This window comes from Musa acuminata, chromosome BXJ2-4 (assembly GCF_036884655.1).
Source record: "Musa acuminata AAA Group cultivar baxijiao chromosome BXJ2-4, Cavendish_Baxijiao_AAA, whole genome shotgun sequence".
Lineage (NCBI taxonomy): Eukaryota > Viridiplantae > Streptophyta > Magnoliopsida > Zingiberales > Musaceae > Musa > Musa acuminata.
The window spans coordinates 735,004-752,254 of NC_088341.1; the positions used below are offsets into that span (position 1 = coordinate 735,004).

The window sequence follows — 17,251 nt, forward strand, 5'->3', positions numbered from 1 at the left end:
GAAACTATAACCCAACAAGAGGGAAGGCCACGATGTAGTTGACTATGAACAACTTTGATTAATGGTATGTGTAATTAAGGCGACACATGGAGGGAGATGCATATAAGATAAGAGAGGCGGATATGACAGAAATAGAGAAAAAATTGTGGTGGAAGTATATTGGAAGAGAGCTCTCGTAATTTTATATATATATATATATATATATATATATATCCTGACATCAACAGTACTCTATGTTAGGTTTTTTGCATTTGTTTTTTCGCCTCAACTAGTGATTGTTTTTTAGTTGGTTAAGCTTTCACTTGTCGAAGGGTCTCTCTCGGTAATCATGATTGGTCCATTGTACTCGAAGCATTTATGTATACCAACTTGTCATTTGCATCGCATTAATACATCGCATTAATACATGCACTACATTCTTCGTTCTTCGAACCACTGATATCTAAGCCTTGACTGACTTTAGACTATTTATGGCATCCCGATTAATTAATTTAATATGATTGTTAATACCTGCATGAAGTTCCAAATGACTCTACATGTAAAACTTAGTCACAAGGTTTGTCATCAATATAATATCTAAAATGAACAAAGTATGTATCTCCTAACTAGCGATAATATAACATTCAATTCATTTTTTTTATCTTCTGACTGATTCTAAACTCTCCAATTCCTTAAGAATGTTTTTATCGATCTTACCCAATGCAAGTTATATAAAGAGTGAATCATTTTTGTATTTTTAAAGAAATTTCTCCTCCAACTTAATAATAGTCTACAATAACTTCTTAGATTATATAGTCCTTTATAATTGAATAAGATATATAATATAATTAATTAGATTCTGATGATAGATAGTGATTAATAGAAAAAAAATTTATATTATAGTAAAATTTCTTAGGGGATGCCCTTAAGGGGATTCCTTAAGGGATGCCCAGGATTATTTCAATGGTATGCATAAAAAGGGATTACTCCATACTTTTTAGATGACATCAAAAAGATACGTATCGTAAAATTAGATCTAATATTAATTTAATTTTAATCTTAAGATAAAAAATTATTTTCATATTTTATATAACATATTACAGATTTTATGTTAACATAATCTTTCTCCCGATTGGATCATTCAAGTTGATAATCAATTAAACATTGATAAGTAAATTTAAAATAATTTTGAAGGAGATATGTAACTTTACAATAATAATGTCAACTTCTTTCGAAATCAGTTCATAAGTGACGAGCCAATCTTGACAACAAGCATATCCATCCATAATGACGAGAAAAGGCAAAGCTGGTAGATAATTAATGGAGAAACAACCGCTTAACAATCAACATCTCCTCGTAAGAAAACTTGCTGACATCACAAACATGGAAGAACAAAGCCACGAAGGACACTGGATTGCACAGATACGTAATACAAATCTTATGACACAAAAAAGAATCTTTTTGGTTCTTTCCCGATCCACAAACCTCCAATATCTAACTCCAACGAACCCAAAACCAAGACATCATTGACTCATCTCCTACCGACAAGACTCCAAAAATATACAACAAGAAGAAAAGAGATGGAGAAGAGGAGGAAAAGATTGTCTCGCACTCACTCTTCCCTTATTCCATCCACTCAAAAAGGAGAACTTTAAGACGACGATATGTACAGTAACTAGGGTCTCGATAGATGACTCGAGGAGCTCATGGTGTTTTGGAGGATCCTTCAGGCAATGGCGGCGATGCCATGGCCTCTTCTTCGGTCTCGATCGAGGCACTCGAAGCCCTCGACTCTCATGGCGGCAGGCTGGAGACGGAACTTGGCGGGCGCCTCCAAAGCCACCGAAGGCGGCGCAGGATGTAGGAGGAAAGGAAGCACCAGCTTGTCGTCGCCGAAGCAGGCGTCATGGATCAGTGGGTTTGTGGATCGCACCGGTGGAGATCCAGCGAAGAATGGTGGTGACGACGATGACATTTGATTAGCTTCCCCGTCCTGTTCGGTAGCCACGAGTCATCAGAACAATTCTGGCGAAGAAAACGATGAGTATAACAAAATCGATAGAAAAATTGGGAAAGGGTTTTCACCTCTGAAAGGAAAATATCAGAAAGCGCAGAAGGTTTTGCCTGATTACTGCATCCAACACAAGAATCAGTAACAACTCCTCATAAATATCCAAAAGTCTTGGAAACGGACGGAGAAGAAGAAGAAGTAAATCTCAGCGGCAGATTACCGTGTTTGCCATGGCCGGTTCGGGTTGATCCACCGCGGCTTGGGGCAAACCACCGCGTTTCTCCCGTTTGCCGCCACCTCCATCTCCTCGAAACCAGCGAGATAGCTTTGTTCTATCACACAAAGATTCAGTTGTCCGCAAGATGTAAACTTTTAGATTCCAGCCTCCGTCCAAGTGAATGCTTGAGGGCAATTTATCGAGGGAGACGGAGGAGAAAGAGAACGAAAAGATGTGAGCGGACGAAAGGAAAGCGCAGGGAGCGTGTGAGGACAGGGAAACGGTATCTGTAGCAATTTATAGCTGATTTGCTAGCAGATCTACTGACGTAAATGCCTTTTTGTTTGTAGGCGACCTGAATACTGCCGCTCCAGAAAAAGGAAACAAAGTATCTAATTGCGGAAACTGACTATTATTGTTCGATGTTATCAATATATAGATCGATCGATTTCTTCGCCTCGTTGCCGACCGCTCGTTTCTTCCGCTCTCCTCTCCGTAGGAGACGACCATTTCAATAACCACGTGCTTACACGCACGTGTATGAATAAATATATTTCAAAAGACAGCATATACACGTGTCATACGTTGCGCATTCGGATATATATGCACGTGCGCAAATCCAATAATTGTGTTTATTCGGGGATCTTAAAGTGGTGACACCTGGGAACCATTGAGAATTGGATATCAGACATTCTTGCAGAGCCAACGATATTGAGTACAGATCCTCCTTTACATCAAGTTGACATTTCGTTAGATTAATCTTCTGTTATTACTTTCGTTGAGAGTGACTCAAGAAATTTGATGAGATTTGTACGAATAAATTTTGATTCATTTTGCAATATAACATTGAAGATGAAGACATATAAATTAGAGATTTGCTTTATATTACTATATGTTCAAGCGATTTAATTACATATATCATATCTTTGTAACTAGGGGAACTTAAAGCTTTTGAGTTACGATACTGTCCATTCATGGCATATGAATACTATGAAATATAAAAAAATAAATAAGTCTATGATATTAGATATTATCTTTAAAGTCGATCGCTCAGAGAAGCGATAGGAATTACCCGGTCTGGTCTAAGCTTAAAATTAATATAGGACAATTCTAATCTGACTTGCCAATTTCTCGAGACGACGACCTCCCAAGATGCCTATAGGAGAAGATTGGTGTCAAGTGTTTTTTAGCTTGGTCCCTCGACTGACTAAGGCAATATAATTTCAAGATGGAGAGTAAGGATAATCTCAAAAGAGGAGAGAGAAAATAACATGTTATTTATAGTCTAGACTTTTTAACTATAAATGGTTAGAAAAATATTCTCTAAATTAAGGCGAAATGATGAATATTTTTGATTGGTGAACAACACGGTAGATTTGATGCGAGTTACAGAGAAGAAAGTTGCTCGACATCGTGCTTTCATGTTCCGAAGACATTTACGTGATCAATTCTCGGCATGACAGAAAATTCTGTGGAGTTCGCAGTCTTCAATGTTCTGAATCTTCAGTAATAATTAAATATTAAACTGTAATAGAATCTGAAATTACTAGATCAAAATCTACATAAGCTAGTTAGATTTCGTTTACTAGACTTCTCGCTCTGGAAATGATTGGAGGAATAAAAAGTTATCCCCAGGCACATCATCATGGAAGGTCCAAGTACAAGAAATAAAGATGCATCATTGAAGAACATCAAATATGAAGGAAGAAACTTGGGCCTCATGCAGCCGCAGCCCATGCCTCCAAATGAATCACTAGCAGTGTATGTAGTACGGAAGACAAACTCGATAAAGAACTATTCTGCGAAACTATAATGGTTGAAGAACCATTGAGAACATCTTGAACGGGAAATCTAGAAGAAATTACTCACAAGGAGAAAATGTATGTAAGGTGACAAAGACGTAGAGCTCCCTTCAATCCAAAAAAAGGATCACATTCGGTTAACGCAGCTCCTGTGTTTTGCAAACCACAAGCCTATCCCAGAACAAGGATCATATCAACTGCGTATGAGCTGCATGCAACCATGCTGGTTAGCCGCAAGGACTCGTGGAATAGGATGGTGGAATCCATAACCTAGCAGCTCAATCCACCCATTCAAGGCCCTCTTTTGGACCTCAAGGAGCTCCACCCAGAATCCCTTCACACAACTAATACCACCAGATCTAAAGATACGTGTGTAAAGGAGTTGGAAGCAGACAGATAGTCACGAGTTCTTGCACCAGACAGATATCAAGAACACCAAAACTAAAACTTTGATATACACATACGCTAAACGTGAATTGCTCAAAAGATGCAGAGCTTGAGCTGCTTCAATGGCGAGGAAGCCGAATGGAGTAAGGGTTGCCTTTATAGAATCTTCTGAGGCTCTTGTTTGTAACGTTATTTCACTACATTCCCTCCGCCGCCGACTGTTGTATCTAATGACGACAGGTTAAAATCATGAAAGTCTCGTGAAGCGGCATGAATAGATTCGTCCGACTGCTTTCACGTGATTGTGTGCAGTCCCCTCTTCTACATCTTCGAAGAGCCCTCTCCCGGATACATGGTCGGTGAAAGAACACAATAACACCTCTGCAGAGGTGATGAGTGCGAACAAGTAAATACGAGAAGCTGATCGAGACAACACGAGGACGTCGGAGATCATGGAGAGGGCGGTTTCAGAAAGAGCACATCCGAATTTTACAGACCGCCCAATGCATATCAACCAACGGTAGTGATCTGCTCGGGGTGTCCACTAACGAACGATCTGCAGTGTCGACCAGGCGCGTATCCGCCTTTGTAGGCGCGCCAGGACAGGCCAAATCTAGCGTTGGATCTTCTCCTCGGTTGACCGGTCAAAAGAGTGGGGCACTGAACTCGTCAGGTACGGCCCTCCCAACGTACTGTCACGGACTTAGCTGGTTTTGCCTAAATCGTGCGATACCCTCGCGCGTCCGTCCGCAAAGGTCAGCCTCCCTTAAGCCTCCCATTGTCCCTTAGGACCAACAAAAGAGAGAACGGGTTAAAGAGAACGCCTCAATCGGGATCCACAAGCAAACATCTCCGAAAAACACTTCATAAACAATGCAAATTACAAACAGACTTTACAAGCTCTGAACAGTTGCACAACAAAGGGTAAAATGGTCCATTATAGACCGAAAATCTCTCACAAGTGTCCACATGACACAACTTTTATTTACAAGCCTAAAGAGGCCACCAACCCTACTAAAATAGGACCATAAGCCTTCGGCCGCCCCTCTACATGTTGTACAAGGCATGAACATGCCAAAATGTCACGGACAAACTTCTAAACAAGGTGTTTGATGCAATGCATATGTGTGTCCGTGTCTTTTGGCATGTTCATGACACAACCAAAATGTCACGGACAACTTCTAAATAAAGGTTGGTGGCCTCCGCAAATTGAGTCGCCTTAGTTCCTCCATCAAATGCATTCCCGAGATAAGGTGCATGTGCCTAGAAGCTCCCTTCGTCTTTGGCACCATGCAAGATGAGTCTACTCCATCAGAAGGACCCCTGGAACAACATGATCCTACTCTTGCCTCTGCAAGAGTTCATGTCCTTGACCTCTGTCTAAGGAAAGCACTGTGCCTCTACTCCATGTTCCAACTTCTATGCTGGCTCCCTTCATGCAGCTTGGGTACTTCGCCAAGTTACACCCAAGTTGCTTCGCTCCTCGTTTTTGCATTGAGTCGATGGTAGCCCTCGCGCCCACCATTCCACAGGTCAGCCCTCCCTTGAGTCCGATCTTCATATCGACTCCAAGTGTGCCTTCGTTTGAGTTGCTTTAGGTTGCTCCCCCACTTGATCTCGCAATGCATCCACCAATGCATTCTCTCAAGCGAGATCATGCGACGACTCCTCGCCGCTTGCTCAGTCCATCGAGCTCCGTGGAGTTGTTGTTTGTTGAGGTACTCCTCCTCAACATGTGAAGTTTGTCTCACATGATTCTCCCTCTGGAGAGCCGAGACTTATCCCTCCTGGATAACTGTCCCGTTGGAGCAACATCTCTCTTCGTTTCGGAGACCACCATCCCCTTGGACTACTCCGATCTGCTGAACAAACTGTGCACTGTTCTGCCTCCTGCAAATGCACTTGCTAGATTGCGACTCCACGTCAATACAGCCCCCGCTGCACTACTCAAGGCCTAGCAACATGCTGAACTCGCTGCACCCTTCAGCCTCCTACGGACGTATCCTTTGCATGCCGAAGAGAAAGTTTTAATGCTCCATGGCGCCGAGTCTCGGCCGCCTTGGGATGGCCACGAACATTCCATCGTTCGCATACAAGCCTATGCATGAGTACCGAATTCTTCGAGTTAGCAATTCCCCTCACCTCTGTGAGCTTTGCAGAACTCTTTCGGTCGCTGAGCAACTCCTTCCACTTTGCATGGTCTCATCCTTTGCCAAGCGCCTCACTTGCCTTGAGCACCATCAAGTATAGTTGTCAACGTTGAGCCGTAGCTCAAACTCAACCATCCCAACCTTTGTGCGCTCCGCATTCTTCCAAGCTTGCCTGTTCTCGTGGTGCCTCTTGCGCGAAGGGTTGGCCATTCCTCTGAATGCTAAAGTCAGATGCCCGCTCCTCTGAGTGACTCTTTTCCCTACATCTCCATGCCCGTTTTTCCCCAAACGGTCGCGCGTGTGCTGATTGCCCTCAACGCAGCCCCGCTAGGTCCCCCACGTTTGCATGCTAAGTGTTTCTATGAGTGCTTGTCTCGCTCTGATACCATCTATCACGGACTTAGCTAGTTTTGCCTAAGTCGTGCGACACCCTCGCGCGTCCGTCCGCAAAGGTCAGCCTCCCCGCCTCAATCGGGATCCACAAGCAAACATCTCCGAAAAACAATTCATAGACAATGCAAATTACAAACAGACTTTACAAGCTCTGAACAGTTGCACAACAAAGGGTAAAATGGTTCATTATAGACCGAAAATCTCTCACAAGTGTCCACATGATACAACCTTTATTTACAAGCCTAAAGAGGCCACCAACCCTACTAAAATAGGACCATAAGCCTTCGGCCGCCCCTCTACATGCTGTACAAGGCATGAACATGCCAAAAGACACGGACACACATATGCATTGCATCAAACACCTTGTTTAAAAGTTTGTCCGTGATAGTACGGTGAGATTTGGCACGACTCCTGTTCCTTTACAGCTTTCTCGGGGTATATATATATATTTATTCCGCCTTGTAGTGGTTGAATGAGTTATGATGCACGTATAGTGGTAGCTTGTGGGTCAACTAAGCACTTCGATGACATACAGCTTATGAGTTAAATATACATTTTGACGATGCACAACGTACGAGGTTAGATTTCTTTCGATGATGTATAACCTACAGATCGAATATGCATTTCGATGATGCATAACTTACAGGTGAAACATGTCTTTCGATAACACATAATTGAAAAGATGATGAACAAACTCACCATTAAAATCAATAACGTAGCCCAGAACACTCTTGACTTGATAACCCTATAATCTATCGACCCAAAAGGGAGGAGACTAATGATAAGTGAAGAATGACTTATCAAATATAATATCATCATATGACAACATATGACTAACGATCAAATAGTTTGATGCGTCGATGATCCAATGATCCCACGGGCCAATTGGTTGATTAGTCAATCACCGAAGAACATAAGGATTACACATGGATGATAGGTCACGATCATATCGTCGTTCATGTTTTCATTAAATTGTGATACATGACTGAATGATCGATCGTTCGAACTCGTAATTAGCACGGCCAACCTATACTGTCATTATGTTTGATAAATATCACGCTAAGTTTCTCCTTAAAAACTTTGTACATTTTCCTCGTATCGTCAACGATTCTAAGCGTAACCGTCCAGAGTCAACTATAAAAAGGACCCCCGAGTGTGCTCCTACAAACACTACTCTACTTTAGTATTTGATCGATGTGACCAATCCAACTAGATCGAATCAATCAAAGTCAACGATATATGTTAGAGCACTTCTTGACTCGATAACCCTATGATCCGTTGACCAAAAAGTAGGGGTGCTAGTGATAAGTGAAAAGTAACTTGTTGGATGTAATATTACTATGTGACAACACATGACTAATAATCCAATAGTCCAACGAGTCGATAGGTTACGATATGATGGGCCAACGGTTCTGCATGAGCCAATCGTTAAAAAAAAAAAAAAAATGAGGATCACATACGGATGATAGGTGATAGTCCGAGCATGATGATGGATGATGGATGACACACTCACCACATGATGATGAGTGATCGAACCATGGATTGTTGGAACCTGTGATTAAGTTTTCGCATGAAAACACTACATATTCCCTCCCAGAGAAACTATTGAAGTATCTTACGAATTTAGATAATCATCAGGATCAATTTTCATATGATAGGCCACTTATAATCTCCTCAAAAGTGCTTTCGAGCAGAACCGGATTTAATTGATGAGGAACACATTCAATATATCTTCTTCTGATTAACTAGTCCTCAAAGTGATTATGATCATGTTCAGAGCTTCGTTCGTCCTTGGCTTTGGGTTAGAAATCTTAGCAGCTTACAGCCGTTCATATAGTCAAATACTTACAGTACAAGTGTCAGTAAGTCTTTGACGGACGGTCGTGGCGAGGGACACGTGTATATCTGCCATTCGGTGCACAAAGTGAGTCCCCAGTCCTTTCGGTGCCCCTATTCGACGGGAAGTAAGTCGGCAGATACCACACGGTACCTCGTCTCACTATATCAAACCCCTGATCATCACAGCAGCAAAGTAATATTGCATCTTGTTCCTCAAATTTGACAGGGATGGCTCTACGACAGTACTCATCAGAGTTGCTGCTTCTCATCCTCCTGATATCGAGCGTCGTCGGTCTTTCTGCTACTGCGAAGCCGCCGAAGGGAGGACGGGCAGAGCACGGCAGCATGATGTTTGAGGTCTTGAGGAAAGATCCGGTGCCACCTTCGTGCCGGTCATGCTCCAGTTACAGTCCCAATAAACCTTGTTCCCGTTGCCCTCCACACTCCAGGTAAGTAAGGATGACGATGATGATGATGAGCCATGTTTCGAACAAGTATAAGCACAAAGAAATGCGTGCAGTTTGTTTTCTCACAAATAAACTCTCTTCTTTTCTGTTCTGTTGTGTTCCTAGAAAGAAAACTCGTGTGTTGTTTTTTCTTGTTCATGGCACTCTACTCGAATTTGCTTGGTCTTCTTTGCAAACCGAGGGAGAAATCTGTGCACCTATTGCTTTTGACATAATTGCTATGTGTATACATACATCTTATTCACGGAACATTGGTCTACTACAGTTTGGATGCATCTATACATCCAAAGCAAGTAATTGATCAGTATTGTTGCAGTAGCTGAGATGGGGATAACAAATTGGCTGAAACCACACTTGACCTAATCAAGATAGATATATATTTTAATACCTAATCAAGATAGATGCATAACAAAGATTTTATAGTTACCCATCCCGAAATCTTAAATATTAAAAGAGACATTATCTCATCTGGCATAAAAAAAAAGTTATCCACCAAATTCAGCAAAATTGTCTTATCAGATTCTTTTTTTTTTTTTTTTTTTTTAAAGGCTATCTTTAAGCCTTTATATCAGCCTCTCGGTATTAACGAATTTTTAATTCTTAATAATATGATATTATTTTTAATTATTTGATATATGAACATTTTATTAACAGACACACACCGTGAAGGGGTGGAGTTCACTGTGCTGGCAATTCTTTGTGTGCACCTGCCTAATAAATGGTGTAATTGTACCTATACAGTGCTGTGGTTAACCAGTTTTTATGGATACATGGTTTCATTTATGATTCGTGAGAAGTTGCATGCACTGCGGACGTAGGCAAGCATCAGAAAAAGCAGCGCATCAGAAATAACAAAAGCTTCATCGGTCAAAAAGCTCCATGAGCACTCGGAGAGGATTTCTTCTTTGACTAGACAACACGATCGTTAGCCAATGGATGCAGCATGAAGACGAGCGGAGCAGAGGACTACTTGGGCTCTCGTGGGCCTAAGCGAACGGCATCATCAGATTCTTGCTGGGCCTTCTTTCAGGATCCAATCACATCTCCACCATATCTTAAAGTCCTACTAATTTGGAGTTGAACAACTTTAAAAAAAAAATCATTTTTGCCAACTAGAATATATATATATATATATATATATAGTACTTCCTGGGACAGAATGACAAGGTAATCATCAGCTCAATTGGCATGGTCTAAGAGGCATTTTACAAGATCACATTCATGTATCCAAACAAACAATAAATAAGCACTCAAAAGACAAAAGATTCATGTTCATGTTGTTGTGTTCATCTCAGTCTCAGCTTTATGCATTATGCACAGAACAACCTTGTGATATAACAGATAACTAGAGAAATCACCACCAAAAAAATGCATGTCTGATGAGATCAAACAAGTTGAAGAGGCCTTCAATCTACCTCCTGGTGTTCATTTTTTCATGTCATCAATCCTATTTGCTGTGTAACATCGAACGTTTTGATTCTGTATCAAACTATGGCTTCCAAGCTGATGGTGGAGGTGGAGGAGTAGGAAACATTGGAGGAACTGCAGAGAAGATAGTGTTCTTATCAATGCCGGTCGTTACTCCAGACAAAGAGACCAGTGCTGCAACCAGACCAGCATTTCCTGCTAGTGTTGGCTCTGTGTAGTTATAGTTTGTCCGAACGTCTTTGAATCCATCGTGCCTGTCAGGACCGGCGACCATGGCACCAACGATGGTGTTAGGATTCGGCTTTTTGGTGTCTCTCCACTTCCATCCTCCTTTGCAACTGTACTTCACCCCGTTCTTGGGAATCGATGCACCTCGGTGATGAACATGCTTAGGATAACGTTTGCCATATCCAACAACGTAGCTCATCTTCTGAGGATTGTTGCCCAGGATGTAATCAATCTGCCAACATCAAGTAAAGATTTTAGCTCATGGTGGCTACGGCAAGTATTTTGTTTTGTATTGTTATTTTCGCATAAATGTTTTCTCTGAAAACACTGGCTGAATGAGGATGCTTAGATACCGAAAGGAAATTATGCAAGCTCAAGAGGTGATGTTGCCAGTTTAGCTAGTAAATGTTAAATGGAAAGAGTTCCTTAATCATTGAACAAAATTATTGGAGAACATGTGTAAGCAAATGTAATAAAAATGATCATTGGTTAGCACCTTAAGGAATATATGGATGCTAAAGTACTAGTGGAATTGAGAGAAAATACTATTGGTGTTCATAATTAATGCAGCATCATATATTCATCATAAATGGAAGTAAATTGCTCATGGCATGGCTTCTTTCTAAATGCCAATTTGTGCCTTAACAGTGTCTTTATGTGGATTTTTCAAAGATGCATTTAGCTTCCAAAATTTTGTTATGATGCAATATCATAGCTAAATAACGGAGCAGAAGCCTTTTCTTTTTCTTCTTTTTATTTTATTTTGGGGGAAGGGCAAGGTTATAGACTGAGACAGAGGAGTATTGTGTTAGCATTTCTACTTGTCGGTGACATCCAGCATATTTTCCAGTTAAATTTTGAGATTTGGAGGAAATATCATTAAATTAGAACTTAAGAGACTTCAATACATCATAAGTTTAAATTTACTTAGTATATCTTAATGAATAAATATTAAATCTTTGACCGTTAAATCTCAAGCCATACCTGGGTCTTGGCAAAATCACGGAGGACATCGGTCGAGTAGAAATTAGGTCCACAATACCATCCTGGTGTATCTGCAGCATCAAGATAATCACTATATACCGAGGCAAGGAAAGCTGCATTGACAACATATTGGAGTGGTTGAGGTCTTCCATGGTTCAGTTGTATCAGACCACCTGCATGGTTTAAGATCTGAGCTTGATTTGAAGACAATATATATACATATATAAAAGGAGCTAAAAGATGTTGGCAAACCTTTGGTTCGATTAAATGATGTAAAATACGGCAAGTATGAGCACATAATATTGCCTGTCTGATTGTGGAATGTACTCAATATTTCTTCATACGGATAACCTGGACTCAGGAACAGCCGCAACCTGCTGAGAAGAACCTGAAATGTCATAAGCAGAGATCAAAAGAATCAGATGTTTAACCAATAAATGCTTACAACTTAGGTATGCTGATATTTGTAGCTTATGCTTCATGATACGCGTGTGTGTGTATATATATATCACAATCAACAAGAAGAAAGGAACCATAGAATGCCTTTAATGACAGTGTCTTTCAAACAGGCAGAAAATCACCTGATATGAATGTCAATTCATATGCAATCATGTAAAATAAAATTATCACAATCTAATTATGTTAAAAACTCAGTGCAGCAGATAGCTGAAATTAATTTCCTTTCAAACTGTGTGAAGCAAGAAGCATATCAAGAACAAAATAGCAGGTTTCAGTAGGTGTTAAAACTTATTTTGGTCTTCGTAAGGAGGTCGAATCATCTCAAATATCACGTCTGGCAGATTGAATGGTTAAACTTTTCAGTACCTCTATCTGATTGTTTCTGAAAAACTCAAATCAGCTAATAATTTCAGAACTGAACATGTACGGTGAAGTTCGAATCATCAGCTAATATTTTTGGAAACAATATAGATTTGTAAACCTTTACACTGCGATCACAAATAACCGCTGCTATATTTTTCCATGATGCTCTTGAAACGTCAGTTTGGCTAAAACAAAAAGAGTTTTCCACATCAAATTCAAAGATATGGCTTCTAAAGTTCAGATACCTGTTTTTATTAATCTAGAAATGACTTAGTAGTTACAAACCTAATACAGAATTAATTAGGGAATCCCGAGTCTAATACGAGTCGAAAACTGTACTGTATGTCCTAAGACAGCCAACATTTGTCAAAGATTTTTAATCTAGAAATGACTTTGTAGTTACAATCCTAATACAGAAGTAATTAAATAGGGGAATCCTGAGTCTAACACGAGTCGAAAACTGCACTGTATGTCCTAAGACAGCCAACATTTGTCAAAGATCTATCGGACTTCTTTAATCAATTTTGACTTTTTTTTCTTGAATTGGATGAACACTGCATTGCCAGTGGTATCATACACAAAATTACACTTCATCCTACCATCAGTCAGTTCACTAAACGATTGTGTGACCTAGGAATTTTAAAGGCGATTATGCAGGATTATTGACGGTCGAACTCCAGAAAAAGCTAGAGGGTAACCAAGATCCAATTCTGTAAAGAAAATGTGTATATATAGCAATTCTAGATCATGTTAGTGCCACTTGATCAGATTTCAGTGAACTATTCATTGAAGTTCAACTTACTTGAGAACCTGCAAGCTTGTTGTCCCAGCTGAATACTCCATAATCCGGGCCACCCCAGAAGGCACCTGCATGTTTGGCTAAGCCTGGAGCAGTAGCAAGTTGGAGATAGGAGGAGTTGCCGGTGGCAAAATACAACCATGCACCGCCCCACACATACTCATCCCAGTAACTAGTGGAGTTATAGAAGAGCGAAGGATCGGAGCCTCCCGGGCTATATCTACCCCTTTGGTCTCTCCCATACTTGAACAGAGTCCTGGCACCATGAGCAAGCTTCTCGGAATAAGTCTTGCTGTCCTTGAACACGATCGAAGCTGCAGCCAATGCAGCTGCCATCTCTCCTGCAAGATCAGAGCAACTGTGGCATTCGTACACCGGGCGGGGGTAGTCAATGTCTTCAGGTCTCACCCAGCAGTAATGGTCATTCGGACCTGGTCCCTTTGAAGTATCCCCTTGACCAACCTGTTATATAAACATCATTTCAGATGCAATCATTGATCATTGTTCCTTCTTAGGCCGGGATTTCCATCTTCCTCTAATACTATGAACGTAATCATTGTTCTTTCTTTAAATTTGCTTGAGATGGATTTCTTGTAGCATCAAGAGTTTTAAATAAATCAAATTATGTGAAGGATTTTAGCTTGCGTGGAATTGAATTCATATCCAAGTTGAGGAGAGACAAAATTTCACTGTTATGCAGGATTGACTCAAACATCTTCTTCTGCATTTAAACTAAGCTACAGTCATGGATTCTAAAGCCAGACAATGGCATACCTGAGCAACGACACGATCGATAGTGTCAGCAGAGGAATTAAAGGTTTTGAGGAGGTAGTCAGTGCCCCACTTGATGATATTTTTGACATGATCGAGTTCCCCAGCAGCCTCATACTTAGCACTGTACTCGATCACGCTCCAGCTGAGCATTGTCATGGCGAAGGACATGGGGAAGTTGAACTTGATCGCATCCCCGGCGTCGTAGTATCCTCCCACCAGATTCTTTTTGACAGAGTCGTCCGAGAGACCATCCTTCATGCCGGAGTTCCCCCTCCAACTCACGTTGTTATGCTTCGGCAGAGGGCCAGCTGAGAAATCAGAGACACCAGATCAGAATCCTTCGTTGTCTCTGTTGATCTGTTCAAATAAGATCTGGTGCTTTTTTTTTTTTTTTTCTTTCTGTTCATCAATCTTTTGTGTGGCCTAACTCACATATAGATCTTGCGAATTATAGCTCAAAAGATTCGACATGAGTAACACTCGAGCAATTGGATCACTGAAAGGAATTGGATTAAGTGGGCTATAAGAGTGACATTCTATAGATCTGAATGTGCGTTTACAGCTGAAGACACCAGTAAAGTGGATCCGATTGCAAGATTACGATTCAAAGAACTAAAAAAGCATTGAAGAAAACAACATGTTTAGAGTTAGATTAAATGGAGAGATTGATGGGGAAAATTGTGACGGTAATTTGATCGTGACTAAGAAAAATGTCAATCAACACGCAGTTGCTATATTACTTGCGGAGACGGGGATGATGACAGTGAATGCTTACAGCGCTGGGCGTTGAAGAACATAAGGGCCTTGTGAAGCGCCTGCGTGTACTCGTCGGGGGGCGGCGGGGGGCGGTGGTGGTGGGGCACCGTCTTGATGATGAGCATGATGAAGCCGATAAGTAGGCCGATGCCGAGCACGGATCCGACGGTCCAGAGGAAGAGCTTGCGGCTGACTACGACGCAGCCGAGGTCGACGTAGCGCTTCTTCTTCTTGCCGGAGGGGTCACCGGGCGCCGCGAGGAGCCAGCTCTGCTGCGTCTCGTCCAGCTGCCGCGACAGCGCCGCCCGGTCGTAGTCCTGCAGGTTCCGGCTCCGGTCGTCGTCCGTCGCCGAGTCCGCATTCGATATCTCCAGCGATCCACCCCATGGATCCCTCCCAAACATCTTCTCCTCCCCTCTTCTCGCCTCTCCTCTCCTCCTCCTTGTTCACAGCAACAGAATTATCTTCCTCTCTCTTCTATGAAGAGGAGAAGGAGGAGGAGGAATGGAAGAGGGAGGAGGGTGCATATGGAGGAGGAGGTGTGGTTGATGCTATGTGGCTCTCGGTGGTGTTTTGGAGTGTAGTGCTGGTTGGAGTGTCTCTTTCTTCAACTTTGAGAGCTCACCTTATTCTTCCACAACATGTGCGTCGGGTGGGGAAATGAGAGAGACAGAGAGAGAGAGAGTATTCGCCGGGCACTACCGGTGGATGTGACTGTGGCTAACGCACTGGATCATTACTTCAACACAAAGTGAGGAATAAAGATAAATGGATTGGCATCAGGAGATGGAGATGATTGATTAGCTAGCTAGATATGCTTGTCTCTCTTTGGTAACACCACACATGAGGGTTGACAGTAAGTAGAACAGGATTCTACATCTAATGCTGCAGCTATGGTTGATTCAATCATATTGGCACAGTAAATGAAGCTAAATAGGAACTAGACCATCATCATATGCTATAGTATTGCAAATCTCCGACCATTCTTATTCTTTAAGCTGTGTTCGATTGTCGCGAGCTTGTCATGTCAGCTCCAACTCATTTCCATGAGGACACTGACACCTTAAGTTACGGAAGGTCGAGGGGGGGGGGGGGGGCGGGGTAAAAAGAAGAGGTGGAAGGAGGACAAGCTGACGGTGCATGTGACGGAAAAGGAGGGAAGGTTTGGTGTTCCATCATGTTAATTATTGTTTTCCCTAAGACGAAGATAAAGAAGCTGGAAGAGGGACAAGGACGCAGCACCTTTGCTCCCCGAGAATTATTAATTCTTTAGCCTCAACTTGGGCGGCCTCTGCAGAACGTGGAGATGCCAGTGATGCGTGTCCCAAAACTTATGCGAAGGGGAATAGGGGGAGAGCTGTCGGTGGAGGACTGCTGTCGGTGGAGTTGGAAGGAGACTTGGTCTTCAGAGACTCGGTCGCCACGCCCATCACACTGCATCACACGGACTTCATCCCACAACTCTTCTCCCACAGTGTGTGGAATAGATCGTTTGTGGGGTACAGAGAGAGTGGTGATCACATCATTGTGGTAATTGATGGAAGGAAGAATGGATGGATGGATGGATGAGCTTGTAACGAGACTGAAGCCAAGATTCAAAAGAAAAGGAAGGGAGATAAAGTTTCATAATTTTTTTGGATGATTTCTCTCAAAAAAAAAAAAAAAATCAATCTCATTTTTATTTCTTTTTCAAAAGCACCCCCTATTTTCGTTTTTTTTTTCCAAATATTTATCCTTTATTTTTTTTATAATTCTTATAATTGTCCCTTCACTTTCACCCACCCATTGACCCCACTCTCTCACCTGTCCCGCCTTTAACTTTGCTCCCACTATGAGTTCATCTCCTGTTGCTTCCGCTCCAGCCTCATTTATATTTTATCTATGTTTTTATATTTTAATTTTTCAAATTTTAAATTTTCAAAATTTAAGATTATTTTAGGGCGAATTTCTTTACCATTTTATTTATTATTATTATTTAAATATATTATTAATTGTTAATTAACATTATATTATATTATTTTAAAACTGGTCTGAAATCATGAGTTGAATCGTTCTAATTGAATGGATTATTAAATCGGTTCAACTGGAGCAAATAAAGAAAAAGGAAAATTGGTCTTAACAAGAGAAGGTTTTATACCCTTTTTCTCAATATATTAATTACCACACTCCCAATTCTAAAAATCTTAATGCTCTTAGAAATTGATCTAAACTGATT

At 41.3% G+C, this 17,251-nt stretch overlaps 2 protein-coding genes across 2 annotated transcripts; both read right to left on the reverse strand.

The window, feature by feature from the left end:
- Positions 1–1,353: 1,353 nt before the first annotated feature.
- On the reverse strand, positions 1,354–2,595 carry LOC103980409 (uncharacterized). The gene is made up of 3 exons (XM_009396812.3): positions 2,211–2,595; positions 2,065–2,110; positions 1,354–1,972 (listed from the first exon to the last, which is right to left on the reverse strand). The coding sequence occupies exons 1-3, from the start codon at positions 2,291–2,293 to the stop codon at positions 1,706–1,708; spliced, it is 396 nt and encodes a 131-aa protein (XP_009395087.1). The 5' UTR covers positions 2,294–2,595; the 3' UTR covers positions 1,354–1,705.
- Positions 2,596–10,469: 7,874 nt separating this feature from the next.
- On the reverse strand, positions 10,470–15,624 carry LOC103980408 (endoglucanase 10). The gene is made up of 6 exons (XM_009396811.3): positions 15,056–15,624; positions 14,281–14,588; positions 13,510–13,968; positions 12,138–12,273; positions 11,886–12,058; positions 10,470–11,133 (listed from the first exon to the last, which is right to left on the reverse strand). Exons 1-6 carry the CDS (start codon positions 15,438–15,440, stop codon positions 10,735–10,737), a joined length of 1,860 nt encoding a protein of 619 aa, XP_009395086.2. The 5' UTR covers positions 15,441–15,624; the 3' UTR covers positions 10,470–10,734.
- Between the last annotated feature and the right edge of the window lie 1,627 nt (positions 15,625–17,251).